The 13,704-nt window shown below is 37.3% G+C and overlaps 1 protein-coding gene across 1 annotated transcript; it reads right to left on the bottom strand.

Moving 5' to 3' along the window:
- Positions 1-7,950: 7,950 nt before the first annotated feature.
- On the bottom strand, positions 7,951-13,121 carry LOC113019635 (high affinity immunoglobulin gamma Fc receptor I-like). Its single transcript, XM_026163401.1, has 7 exons — positions 13,022-13,121; positions 12,791-12,850; positions 12,153-12,419; positions 11,568-11,813; positions 11,059-11,198; positions 10,793-10,802; positions 7,951-8,007 (listed from the first exon to the last, which is right to left on the bottom strand). The coding sequence occupies exons 1-5, from the start codon at positions 13,050-13,052 to the stop codon at positions 11,059-11,061; spliced, it is 744 nt and encodes a 247-aa protein (XP_026019186.1). The 5' UTR covers positions 13,053-13,121; the 3' UTR covers positions 7,951-8,007; positions 10,793-10,802.
- Positions 13,122-13,704: the final 583 nt, after the last annotated feature.

Below are 13,704 nucleotides of genomic sequence, written 5' to 3'. Positions count from 1 at the left end.
AAAGTAGAGATAGTGTCTGTCTCCTGAATCCAAACTGGAAGCTGGTTCCACAGAAGAGGGGCCTGAAAACTGAAGGCTCTCCCTCCCATTCTACTTTTAAATACTCTAGGAACAACAAGTAGGCCTGCAGAGTGAGAGCGGAGCGCTCTAATAGGGTGATATGGTACTACAAGGTCATTAAGATAAGATGGGGCCTGATTATTTAAGACCTTGTATGTGAGGAGCAGGATTTTGAATTCAATTCTGGATTTAACAGGAAGCCAATGAAGGTAAGCCAAAACAGGAGAAATATGCTCTCTCTTTCTAGTCCCTGTCAGGACTCTTGCTGCAGCATTTTGGATCAGCTGAAGGCTTTTCAGTGAGTTTTTTGGACATCCTGATAATAATGAATTACAGCCTGGAAGTAATAAATGCATGAACTAGTTTTTAATGTCTGTAGCACTAAAGTGATTATATATATATATATATATATATATATATATATATATATATATATATTTTTTTTTTTTTTTTAGGGCTGTCTGCGTTAACGGGGATTAATCCATCATCACAATTTACGCGATTAAAATTTTTAACGCAATTAACCCATCTGGAGCGCAGAATGACGAATGAAATGTCTGTTGCCAATGCATTTCGGGCAGTTTGTCCAAAATTAATTTATTCTGCGCTCCAGATGGGTTAATTGCATTAAAATTTTAATCGCATTAATCGCGATGATGCGTTAATGTGTTATGTAAACAGCCCTAATCTTTTGTCTTTTTTTTATGATTACATTTTTTTTTATTCCACTAGCCTTTTAAACAGCTAGGGCTGATATATTTTCAATATTTCCACACATTAGGCAAAATACCCTTCATCATGCTTCGTTTTGTGATGAGAGTATGCATCACCTGGGTGGATTCAGTCATGTGGGGCCCTGCTGACTCTGTATGGTCTTGACTTGCCTGTATGTTTCAAAGTAGAGAGGAAGATGAAAATGTTTTTCTCCGCCACAAAGATCAAAACTCTCTTCCTGGGGGGATGTGAGGTGGGCAAATGAACTGAATCACTTCTTTAACAGGTTTGATTCATCCAGGAGGCAGTCTCCAACATCGGCTGCAGCTCAAGGGTTGTCAAGTCCTGCGCAAGAGAAGAGACTGGATGCCCTCTGGACCTGGTGGAGGTGGGGTGAGTGACAGGAGAATGGTGGCTGTCATCCCTGTTGGACAACATCTCCCACCCCATGCAGGAGACTCTGACAGTACTGAGCAGCTCATTCAGTGGCAGGCTGAGGCCTGTTTTTATTCTGCCTTCAGTGGCAGAATCTCTCAATCCCACAATGTGGGATTGAGAGATTTCACAGGTATTTCCTTCCAACTGCTGTCAGACTCTACAACATGGTCTCTGCAGATGACCACACTATACTTCCTACTATAACAAAGCATTTTATTCAATTTGTATCGTAATTTATTCTATTGCATATAGTATTTTATTATATTTTGTGTAGTATGTAATTCTATTTTAAGGTATTCTATTCTATTATGTTTTTTCTTTAACTTTTACTGCTCTTAAACGTACTTTCTGCAGTGACAAAAATCTTATTGTATCTTATCTTATGAAACTTCAGTAATTTCATGACAGTAACATGTAATATTTATTCACAACATCAACTATGCGAATTATATTACCACAGTATCATGTAGCATGGGGATATTTGTTTTCAGAATATGCTAAAGAGATATGTAAGTCTGCATTTCTTCTCTGGACTGACATTGGAAAAGACCAAGGCAACTAGTGCTTATTAGTGGCTTATTATTATTTGTTTCAAAAGCTAAATGGTAAATGGTAAATGGCCTGTATTTATATAGCGCTTTTACTAGTCCCTAAGGACCCCAAAGCGCTTTACACATCCAGTCATCCAGTCATCCACCCATTCACACACCCATTCACACACTGGTGATGGCAAGCTACATTGTAGCCACAGTCACCCTGGGGCGCACTGACAGAGGCGAGGCTGCCGGACACTGGCACCACCGGGCCCTCTGACCACCACCAGTAGGCAACGGGTGAAGTGTCTTGCCCAAGGACACAACGACCGAGACTGTCCAAGCCGGGGCTCGAACCGGCAACCTTCCGATTACAAGGCGAACACCCACTCTTGAGCCATGATTGCCAAAAAAAATAAAAAATAACGTTCTGTAATGACGAAACGCACACTTTTAAATTATCAATAAAACTTACTTCCAAAAACTAGCCAGCTCTCTAGTGATTCTTTTGTCTTAGAGATGTTACATTTTTAGAGCCCTTCATCAGACCTGGAAACAGTGGGGCTCATTAGCTTTAGCTTCATTTTGTAGCTCTTTCAAGTTGTCATGAGATAATATTTAGCCTATTATAGTTTTGTTAGAAATACATTTATATACATTTTTAACTACTTAATATGCGTTTGAGAGTCACTGAATTAATCTACTGTAACTAAGATCAACAGGACATTAATCACTGTAAGGATTAAGAATGACAGTTAAACATATAAAATATTTTAAAAATATTTTCTTCATTATTAGTGTTGAGTCCTGTATTTATCACTAAGAAGTTAAAAATTCCATAGTGAATCCACTGACAGGTTCTGGTCTTCCTGAGAGAGAGAGAGAGAGAGAGAGAGGTAGTCTCTGTTTAAAATAACATCTATTTTTTAAAAGTATATAATTTGGCAAAGTAGAATGCCAAAATAAAGCATCAAGTGAATTGAAATTCATCAAACATAAGCAGTGTCCACAACTGAATAAACCAGGGTGTCAAAATTTTACAGAATCTTTTCCATTTACATGCAATCAAATAATGCCCTAATGCAGCCTAAATGTGGTTGTATAATGTACTGTTCTTTGTTTTAAAATGGTCTATATGCAGCAGAAAAATGTATGACATGTCATAATAATCAAGTATCCAAAAATGTTTTATTTTAAACATGATTATCCAGCCTATGTTAAACTTTTATTGTTTTGATTCATTGAGGTATTGTCACGGAAAAGAGGAACCCAGGCGCGATTCTTCTTCACAGAAACACAGTGCGTTTATTTACAGTGAAACAGACAGGCAAGTCCAACAATTCACTCAAAAGTGCAATTTTCCAATCGTGCTCGTCCCTTGCTCCCAGTGCGTTCCGTGTTGTAACTCCCTTAGTGTGTGTGCTCCCCAACTCGCTTCTCCGCTCGCCCCTCCTGGATGAAGAAGGAAAATCCACCGTTAGCCACATGCTAGCCGAATAACAAGCTCACACTGCTCGCACGGACTATACCAGTTCGGAGTAATAATCCCACGTCGACTGTCGCCGCGAGTTCAGGTTAAATACCCCTTTCTAGCCGGGAGGAATGATTACCAACGGCTGGTCAGGAGAATGATAAGGGCGAAAGCGGATGGTTGAATGAAACGGATGAACCAGAATTGGTTTGTAAAAATGCTGCAACTTCAGTGGTGTGGAACTGGTTTAGCTTTCGTCCGTCAGACACACAACAAAGCACTATTTTTGGTAGCGCATGCTAACGGACTGTCGTTATTACCGTGTTTTTTTGGAAAATACGGCACACTTAAAATCAATCCTTTGATTTTTCTGAAAATCGACATTTTTATAATCCAGTGTGCCTTATGTTTGAATTCTGGTTGTGTTTACTGACCTCGAAACGATTTTATGCTCGAAAATCTGTCAAATGTTTTAGTACGACTTTGCTAAGCTACGAACTTGATGGATTGTCGGAGCATTACAGCTATCGTAGGCAGGAGCCTCGCGGAGTGATACGTACGGTGCTTCAACATAATTTTACCGTATTGTGTGTGTATAACCTCTTTTTAAGTTTTGTGGATATTATACATGGTTATGCTGAGGATATGTCAGCCAATTTCCACTGGAAATGCCTTTTGGTTAAACTGTCAGCAAGGAATCTGCATTTGCACTGTTACATTTTTATATAACTTTAATGCACATAAAAAACAGCTGCTTGTTTAAGTGAAAATACATTGATGTGTTTTTTGCACTAATAAAGTTGTAGAGTTGTAAAGTATTTTGTCTAGTGTCAATTATATCGTCAGTTAGATCGTTATCGCAAATTTTCAAATCTATATCGTGATAAATATTTTTGGTCATATCGCCCTGCTCTAATACATATATACTAATAATCATAACAGTAGTGGTACTACATATGCTGATAATTTGCTTTGCTTTGTAGTAGCACTGGAAAATATTGGATTCAGCAATTGAAATGTTTTTTTTGTCTTTCTTTTTGTCATTGAAGATATTCTTCATCAGAATCCAGTGGATCTCATAGATAACAAAATGACACTTGTCTATAATAATAGTGAAACAGAAATGCAACAATTTCAATTCCAACATGAAACTTTAATATGTTTAAAATTTATACTGTACAATTTATACATAGTTTAGATCATACTTTTTTTTTCAAGCTGACTTCTATAGTGTACAACACTGGTCAGAATAGCAGCAGCAGAACATACATACACATTGTCATAGACTGTGGTCAGAGACAGTATTGAAAAACTGCAACAGGTAAATTACAGAATCTTCAGCAAGCCATGTAGCTGTGTAAACTTCAAATATCTGCTTGATTTATCCAGACATCACATATTTGCAAAAGTGCTCTGACTTTTTCTGAGACGTCTGTTACCCACCAGCTCGATAGCTAGCCGGTTCACTAGAGCTGGTGAAAACAGCGAACTCCCAGCACATCGTTTTCAATCCTCCACGGTCGTTCGCTACTCAGGTTAAAGATGATAAATATAGTTCAGTGAGATAACTTAGAAATGTTACTGTTTGGCTTTTTTCAGTGTTTTATTTGGTTGTGAGTAAATCAGTTTGGCTGAGATTGAAGTTATAGTTTTCACACAGCTGAATAAACTTCACACGGAAAACTGATTAAACAGAAGAGTGACATGATCGAGAATTTACGCCAGTGTCCTGTTATATTTTAGATAGCAAGGAGCAGACGGCTGAGTTTATTAAACTCCACTGAGACATCCGGTGACGCGAATCTGAAGGTTAGACCCTCCAATTATACAGTTGCTCACTTCCGGCCTACCCAGCCTCCTGAGGACCCAGCCCACGTAGCGCGCAAAGGCCGGGTCCTCAGGAGGATGCAGCCTATGAACTTGGACACCCCTTACATGTGTTTTGTGGACTTGGAGAAGTTATTTGACTGTGTCCCTCGTAGTATTCTGTAGGAGGTGCTTCAGGAGTCTGGGTTTTCTGGCCCGTTGCTATGAGACATTTGGTCCTTATAAAACTATTGCAAGATTTTGGACAGCATTGTTGACAATAACTTGAACTCATTCCCAGTGGGTGCTGGACTCTCCCAGTACTAGACTTTGTCAGTGAGTCTGTGTATAATTTTTAATGACAGAATTTTGAAGTGTATACAAATGGCAGAAGACTTCGTCTTGGTTGGCCTCAGAATCTTGTCTCTGATTTTCGCAGATAATGAGGTTCTGTTGGCTTCATCATGTAGTCGCCTCCAGTTTGCGCTGGAGTGGTTAGCAGCCAAGTGTGAAGCGGAGGAAATGATAACACAGACATCTAAAGAGTTTAAGTATCTCTGGGTGTTGTTCATGACTGAGGGGAGATGGGAGCGGGAGATTGGTAGATTGAAACAGATTAGTGCTGTGACTGCAGCTTTGTAGTGAAAAGAGAGATGAGTGTAAAAGTGAAGCTCGAGATTTGCTGCTCTATCTACATCCCCACTACACCTATGGTGATGAGTTCTGGGTAGTGACCAAAAGAACGGGATAACAGAAATATGAATTTGCGGTGAAGGGTGGCTGGCCTTTCCCTTAGAAATAGGGTAAGGACTTAATCCTTTAACCCTTTAGAGCCGGTCGGAGCGGGCACGCTCTGTTTTACGTAACTATTTTTAAATCCCGGTAGCTCTGCAACCACGTAAGCTAGCGCAATAATTTTTTTTGCATATGAAACCGGAGGAGTTGTACTTACATCTTATGCCATCAGCTTGTCCTAGGTCACAGTTTCCTTCCACATATAGCTTTGCAAAAACTGCATAAAAAGCACTTGCAGCAACAAAAACATAATATTCCAGAAACACGCTTTGCCGATCCGATCAGCTGTTCGTAACACTTCCTATGTTGGAATAGATGTCAGCGCGAACTTTTGCATGTCCGCCATTACCTGCCCGAAACCGGAAGTGACGTCATTTTGCGGGAATGTAGTCTTTTTTACCATCAGGGCCTATACTGGTCTTTTTAAAAGTTGTCTTTGACTTTATGACTTTCTGTGTCGTTTCTGGGATGCTTAGGACTCAGATTGCACTGCTGGAAATAGTTTATTTTGATGCATATGCTGCTTTTTTGCAAATTTGCAGTATCATATTTATTTTTGTTTTTCCTGCAGTATATAAAAATTGGTGTATTTCAAAAATAAAACTATGAAGACACTGTTAAGGTTCAAAATTGAGGAGGCAGAGTACAAACCACCCTTGGTCCAGAAGCTCTTGGTCAAACAATGATTTTTAATGAATACACACGTGTGGGAAGAATAATCTGTACACAGACAGGAATTAATCTTCAACTTAATCAAAGCATGAACAGATATTTTATACCATCAGGGTTTGATTTACTGACGCCCCCTCATGCGTCACAGATACATTTTATACATACGTCAAATCAAAACCACAAAGACCTTTGAACACAGTTTAAAAAGAACATCGTCTTCCATCTTCATAACAGGTGCATCCTGTCACTGCCGGATGCTCGCCTGTCATCCTGACACCTCAGCAGCAGTTCTGCGACAAACTGCTCTTTTTGCAACCCCAGCAAAACATGATTAAACTTTCACCTATAAATGATTCTCTCTAACTAAGTGTGTGTGTGTGTGTGTGTGTCTGTGTGCTAACCACAATTGCACCCTGTTTCACCTCGCGACTAGCTCCTAACCTCTAACCAGACAGAGAGACAGAAGCCACTCTGATATGTAACAACTGAAACTATGTATGTGTCCTCTACTAAATAAATGTTTTAATCAAGAACCCCTACTAAAAGCTTAATACAAGAATATGAACATATAAAAGATATTAAAATGAACTGTTGTGTAAGCATGTACTGCAATTCCTTCTATGTTCTAGTTTTCCCTCAGCATGGATCATCTAGACACTCTCACTAGATGAAGCTTAAGACCATTAATGAACCTGAACATCAACTCAAATAAGCACAGATATGCATTGTGTACACAATAGTTATAACTGCATCTGAAATACAAAATTAACATCATCATAAACATCTTAAGGCCATCTTAAAGCTATCTGTTACATTGTCAAAGCAATGATCATACTGCAGATTATATTATTAATGCAACGGTAATAATGATGATTATTTAACAATAGCAGTAAAATAATTTCCCTGCTCCACAACACTCAAAATAAATTTCCTGTGGTGGGAAACTATTTTGTGCAACTTTTTTGTATTTACAGTTTTGAGGGATAAGCCTCTTAAGTTTCTCTAACTAGAAATATATGTTAAAAAAGCAAAAACGATTTTCAATTTTTTTGTAGTTTATTGCACTTTCTTGCAATTTATGTAATTACTATGCACTTAATGCATGCATATTATTAAAATGTGGGCTATAATGGTTGTATTGATGTATAGCAACTTGAAATGCTCCAAAAAATGGCACCACAGCATGTAAAAATATAATATAAGCTCTGGCGGACTTTGTTCTATGGTAGGTCTTAAAGGGTTAAACCATCCAGGAGGGGCTCAGAGTAGAGCCACTACTCTTTCACATTGAAAGGAGCCAGTTCAGGTGGATGAGGCATCTGACATGAATGCTTCCGTGGTGAGGTGTCCCAGGCATGTCACACCCAGAGAAGGCCCTTGGGCAGAACCAGGAGAGATCATAGTTCTGGGCTGGTGTGAGAATACCTTGGTGTTCCCATGGACTATGGATTAGAGTTGGTGGCTAGGGAGAGGGAGGTCTGGGCTTCTCTGCTTAGGCTGTTGCTCCAGCAACCTGACCTAGGATAAGCAGGAGAAAATGGATGGACGGATGGATGGAATAAGATATTTAATTTTAAAGAGCACAAAGCTACCGGAGACAAGTATTACCCTCATTCTTTTTTTTTCTTTTTTTTTGATTTATAGAAGGAATTCTCCTAAAAGTATAATAATACCACCCAGTTTGAATATAGTGTAACAAAAGAAAATAATCAGACATCTGGAAAACTTCATATTAGTTTATATAACTGTTGAGTTGCATTTGTTGGAAAATGTTTTCCAGACAATTAAGGTCTGCATGGTGGTTCAAAATGTAAAAAGGAAAGTGTTTCTCGTGTTTAACTTAATTAAGTTTGAGAGATGAGTCCATGACATACTGGAAACCTCCACTAGGGAACTGCCCAATCAGTTGATGACTGTTTTTGTAATTATACAGGGAGTGCAGAATTATTAGGCAAATGAGTATTTTGTCCACATCATCCTCTTCATGCATGTTGTCTTACTCCAAGCTGTATAGGCTCGAAAGCCTACTACCAATTAAGCATATTAGGTGATGTGCATCTCTGTAATGAGAAGGGGTGTGGTCTAATGACATCAACACCCTATATCAGGTGTGCATAATTATTAGGCAACGTCCTTTCCTTTGGCAAAATGGGTCAAAAGAAGGACTTGACAGGCTCACAAAAGTCAAAAATGGTGAGATATCTTGCAGAGGGATGCAGCAGTCTCAAAATTGCAAAGCTTCTGAAGCGTAATCATCGAACAATCAAGCGTTTCATTCAAAATAGTCAACAGGGTCACAAGAAGCGTGTGGAAAAACCAAGGCGCAAAATAACTGCCCATGAACTGAGAAAAGTCAAGCGTGCAGCTGCCAAGATGCCACTTGCCACCAGTTTGGCCATATTTCAGAGCTGCAACATCACTGGAGTGCCCAAAAGCACAAGGTGTGCAATACTCAGAGACATGGCCAAGGTAAGAAAGGCTGAAAGACGACCACCACTGAACAAGACACACAAGCTGAAACGTCAAGACTGGGCCAAGAAATATCTCAAGACTGGTTTTTCTAAGGTTTTATGGACTGATGAAATGAGAGTGAGTCTTGATGGGCCAGATGGATGGGCCCGTGGCTGGATTGGTAAAGGGCAGAGAGCTCCAGTCCGATTCAGACGCCAGCAAGGTGGAGGTGGAGTACTGGTTTGGGCTGGTATCATCAAAGATGAGCTTGTGGGGCCTTTTTGGGTTGAGGATGGAGTCAAGCTCAACTCCCAGTCCTACTGCCAGTTTCTGGAAGACACCTTCTTCAAGCAGTGGTACAGGAAGAAGTCTGCATCCTTCAAGAAAAACATGATTTTCATGCAGGACAATGCTCCATCACACGCGTCCAAGTACTCCACAGCGTGGCTGGCAAGAAAGGGTATAAAAGAAAAAAAACTAATGACATGGCCTCCTTGTTCACCTGATCTGAACCCCATTGAGAACCTGTGGTCCATCATCAAATGTGAGATTTACAAGGAGGGAAAACAGTACACCTCTCTGAACAGTGTCTGGGAGGCTGTGGTTGCTGCTGCACGCAATGTTGATGGTGAACAGATCAAAACACTGACAGAATCCATGGATGGCAGGCTTTTGAGTGTCCTTGCAAAGAAAGGTGGCTATATTGGTCGCTGATTTGTTTTTGTTTTGTTTTTGAATGTCAGAAATGTATATTTGTGAATGTGGAGATGTTATATTGGTTTCACTGGTAAAAATTAATAATTGAAATGGGTATATATTTGTTTTTTGTTAAGTTACCTAATAATTATGCACAGTAATAGTCACCTGCACACACAGATATCCCCCTAAAATAGCTAAAACTAAAAACAAACTAAAAACTACTTCCAAAAACATTCAGCTTTGATATTAATGAGTTTTTTGGGTTCATTGAGAACATGGTTGTTGTTCAATAATAAAATTATTCCTCAAAAATACAACTTGCCTAATAATTCTGCACTTCCTGTAGCTTTTACACTCAAATTAAAAGTTTTTCCTTCATTTGTAATTTACCAATTTATTTTTCTATAAATTACACTTCATTGTGTCCAGTCATAATGTATTAATTTGTTTTTTAATTATTCTTTTTTTTTTTGTGGGCTGATAATTAACTAGTATTTTAGATTGCACTGGTTTTATCTGTCATTCATATGTTTGATTCATACACAAATGGAAAAAATAATTCAATTTTCTGTTTGCATCTACAATTTAGATAGATAACCTGTCTCACACTAAAGAGCATCCAAGCAATGTGAAAAAACAAAGGTTTAAATGCAGTCTTCCATTTTATATATGTCATTATTTATAAAACTACTATCTTACCTAATTAGTAAAGACTTTGCTAGCTTAGATGATGTAACATCGATTATCATACTTGTGAATCTGTATGTTGGTATTTCATATTATAATTCTGATTCCTTAAATAGAACACAGACTGTAAAATATATCACACCAACAGCTGCTGCTGTACAATATGTTGAGGGTTTCATATTGTTATTTTTATCTGTGCGTTTCTATTCCTGATTCTAAAATGCTTACCAGCACTTGCATTTTCTCAGAAGACAAACTCTGACAGTCATAAAAGGAACGAACATTAAAACATGTTCTATAAAACTCCCCATTTTCTTGTTTTGACATTAGAGCTGTCTATTCATCAGGATTAATGGAAACTTTACCTGAGAGACTTTACCTGTGATTTAATGTTTCGTTCTATATATTTTATAATTTTTATTGTATTATTCTTGTTAGTCTGTTAAAAACAGGTAAATTACCTTACCTTATGTTGTCTGTGGAGACAATGAAAAAAAGTGTTAATCGTGGTTGTTGGTTTGTTATGACAACTGGCAAATTATATATATATATATATATATCAATAAAGTTTTCCCTAAAGTAACTTAATAAGCAGTGAAAGAAGAATTTTGACAACAAAGTTTTGGATGTACTAGCACTTGGTTATAGTTATTAAAGATGGATATGTGTTATAACTGAACAGTAAAAATGTAAATGTAAAATTTATAAAACTTTATTTTTCTTTTCGAGTACCTATAATGACAGTTTATGTTTCCAATATCGTGGAAGTCCCACCAAGAGAAGAAAAGTCACCAACAAAGAAATGAGACCAATGGAGCGCAGCACAATAAGTCCAGTGGGTTGAGAAGGCCCGTGTGCACGAAAATCATTTGCTATAAAAATAATGAAAAGTGATTCTTATTCACCAGTTTTATATTTCATTATACTCGCACAATTCAGAATAATTATTATCTCAAGAAATTTTTAAATTGTTAAATATGAAATATAATTTCATTTACAACATTTTACATTTTAAATAAACCAAATTAACAATTAAAAGCAGCTAGGAAAAAACAACAGTCAATATCTCATAATGAAACAAATTTATGTTTTCCTTTACAAAATCTGACTTTAGAAAGCCTTTAGTCTCAAAATGCTACAGTTGTAGGTATTATCAGTTCTCTGATAGTTAGTTTCGGCTAAAACAAAATTCAACAAAAGCATAACCTGTGATTAATAAAACCCACACAGGTATAGCTCACCTTTTATGTTAAGCCAGCTCTCTGGTGATTCTCCAGTATCAGCAATACTACATTTGTAGAGTCCTTCATCAGATTTGGATGCAGTGGGAGTTGTAATGTTTCCAGTTGAGCTGCTCCTAATTGAGGCACCATTTTTATAGAATTTTGCAGTGAAGCTACAGTTTGCATGCTTTTTTCTACAATACAAGCTCACATTTTCTCCCTCCATCACAGGATAGACAGGACTCTCCAGAATCACAGGACCATCTAAATGTGAATGACAAATGATCTGAAAACTTTGTGGACTTGGAGAAAAAGATTTATGTTTATGTGGAATTTATGTTGAAATTATTCATACAAACAAATCTTTCAACTACCACAGACAATAGGTCGTATATCATTTTTAAGACATAAAACATTATTTCACACTTATAACAGACCTTATTGTGATCATGATGCTTCTGTTATCTGAAAAACTCTCTTTTACTGGTAATACTTAATTCTCAAAAATATTGTGCCATTTATGGTATACCAAAACAACTGATCTAAAAAGTAAATTACCTAAATATGTCAATGCATAGTTGATATTTCTTTCCATGTACATACCAGCTACAGTGATGTTGACAGTGTTACTTTTTTGTTTTCCTCCATATTCACACCAGTATTCTCCACTGTCAGTTGAAGGATATGCATTAATAATATTGCAAGGCCCAGTAGATGTTTCCCAGGATGAAGCACATGTTCTAACATCTCCATTTATCTTTTTCATCACTCTCCATCCATTCAGTCCATTTAGCCCTTCACAGCTGATCGTGATAGATTCTAATTCAAAGAACTGCTGTCTGTTTGGAGCAACTTGAGGAAAAGCTGAATCTGAGACAGAAAATCAAAGGTATTTTTTTTCTTTTTTTTAGAGAAATACAAACAGAAAAGAATTAAGCACTGATATATTGCTGAAATATTTTCAAAATAACAAAAAATTATTTACACATATATATCTACCGAATAAGTAAATATGCATTTCCATGCTTTCTTTTGTATGCTTCCTTCAGACAATTATTTTTGTGTTTTAAAAGGTTAATGCAGTACCCTTGTCGTACTCTTTCAGATTTGAATCTAAAAACAGCAACTGCAGCAGTTACAGAAACATTCAAGTTGTTATGAGATGTATGTGATATATTAAATCAACTTTATTTTTATACCCCAGTATCTCAAATGCCTCAAGCTGAATTTGAACTACTTACTATGTCTTTGAGAAACACTCAATCCAGCTTTTGGAACAAACAAAAACAGCATGTTCACCACTGGAAATATGGACAAAGAGATTATCATTGAGAAGTTACAAATTTGCATAATGAATGCATGAAAATGTATGGGTGTGTTTTGGATATAATAATTTCCCTTTAAGTTCATACATACATTTTCTCAACAGTTGACTTAATATCTTTTTATTGACAGATAATGTCAGTACTCACAGAGTCTGATGCTGGAAACTCTGACCTGCATGTTGGCTTGCTGCTGACTGTGTGAGCATCAGACTGAAACGAGAATGTGTTGCTTTTGAGAACTTCCTGCATTTCTAGATAACTCACTAGCGGGTATTGTCTTCCTGAGAGAGAGAGCTGCTTTATATTTAAAAGAACATCTTTTTTGTAAAGGGATATACAGTGAGGAGCATAAGTATTTGAACACCCTGCAATTTTGCAAGTCCCCCCACTTAGAAATCATGGAGGGGTGTAAAATTTGCATTGTAAGTGCATTCCCACTATGAGAGACACCATTTAAAACAATTCAGGAAATCATATTGTATGATTTTTAAAGAATATATTTGTATTGCACTACTTGCACTGGTTTATCTGCTGCCTCTGATGAGAGACCAGATCAGAATTGTAATTTTCTCTGATTTGTCTAAACTCTGCAGAGCCTCTGTTAGGGGAAAAAATGAAATAAATGGTTGGGTAGTTACAGATGAAAACTTAACTGGGGAGCACAAATAAGATATATTCATTCCAAAGTATCACAAACCATTGCAATCCTTAACAAGGCAAAGGAGGTATTAGACTGGACATCACTTCATATTCTCTACTGTTCACTGGTTTCACCTTACTTAAGCTATTGTATAGAGGTCTGGGGAAATAACTATAAAAGTACATTATAT

The sequence above is a fragment of the Astatotilapia calliptera genome, chromosome 3, assembly GCF_900246225.1.
Source record: "Astatotilapia calliptera chromosome 3, fAstCal1.2, whole genome shotgun sequence".
Taxonomy (NCBI): Eukaryota; Metazoa; Chordata; class Actinopteri; order Cichliformes; family Cichlidae; genus Astatotilapia; species Astatotilapia calliptera.
This window is presented reverse-complemented; position numbering and strand designations above follow the sequence as displayed.

Coding starts and splice junctions, on each gene's coding strand:
- LOC113019635 (XM_026163401.1), bottom strand. CDS start 13,052: ATGCAGGTCAGAGTTTCCAGCATCAGACTCT. Junction 12,420..12,790: donor GAGTGTTTCTCAAAGACATA/GTAAGTAGTTCA, acceptor TTTCTGTCTCAG/ATTCAGCTTTTCCTCAAGTT. Junction 11,814..12,152: donor TGTCAACATCACTGTAGCTG/GTATGTACATGG, acceptor ATTCACATTTAG/ATGGTCCTGTGATTCTGGAG.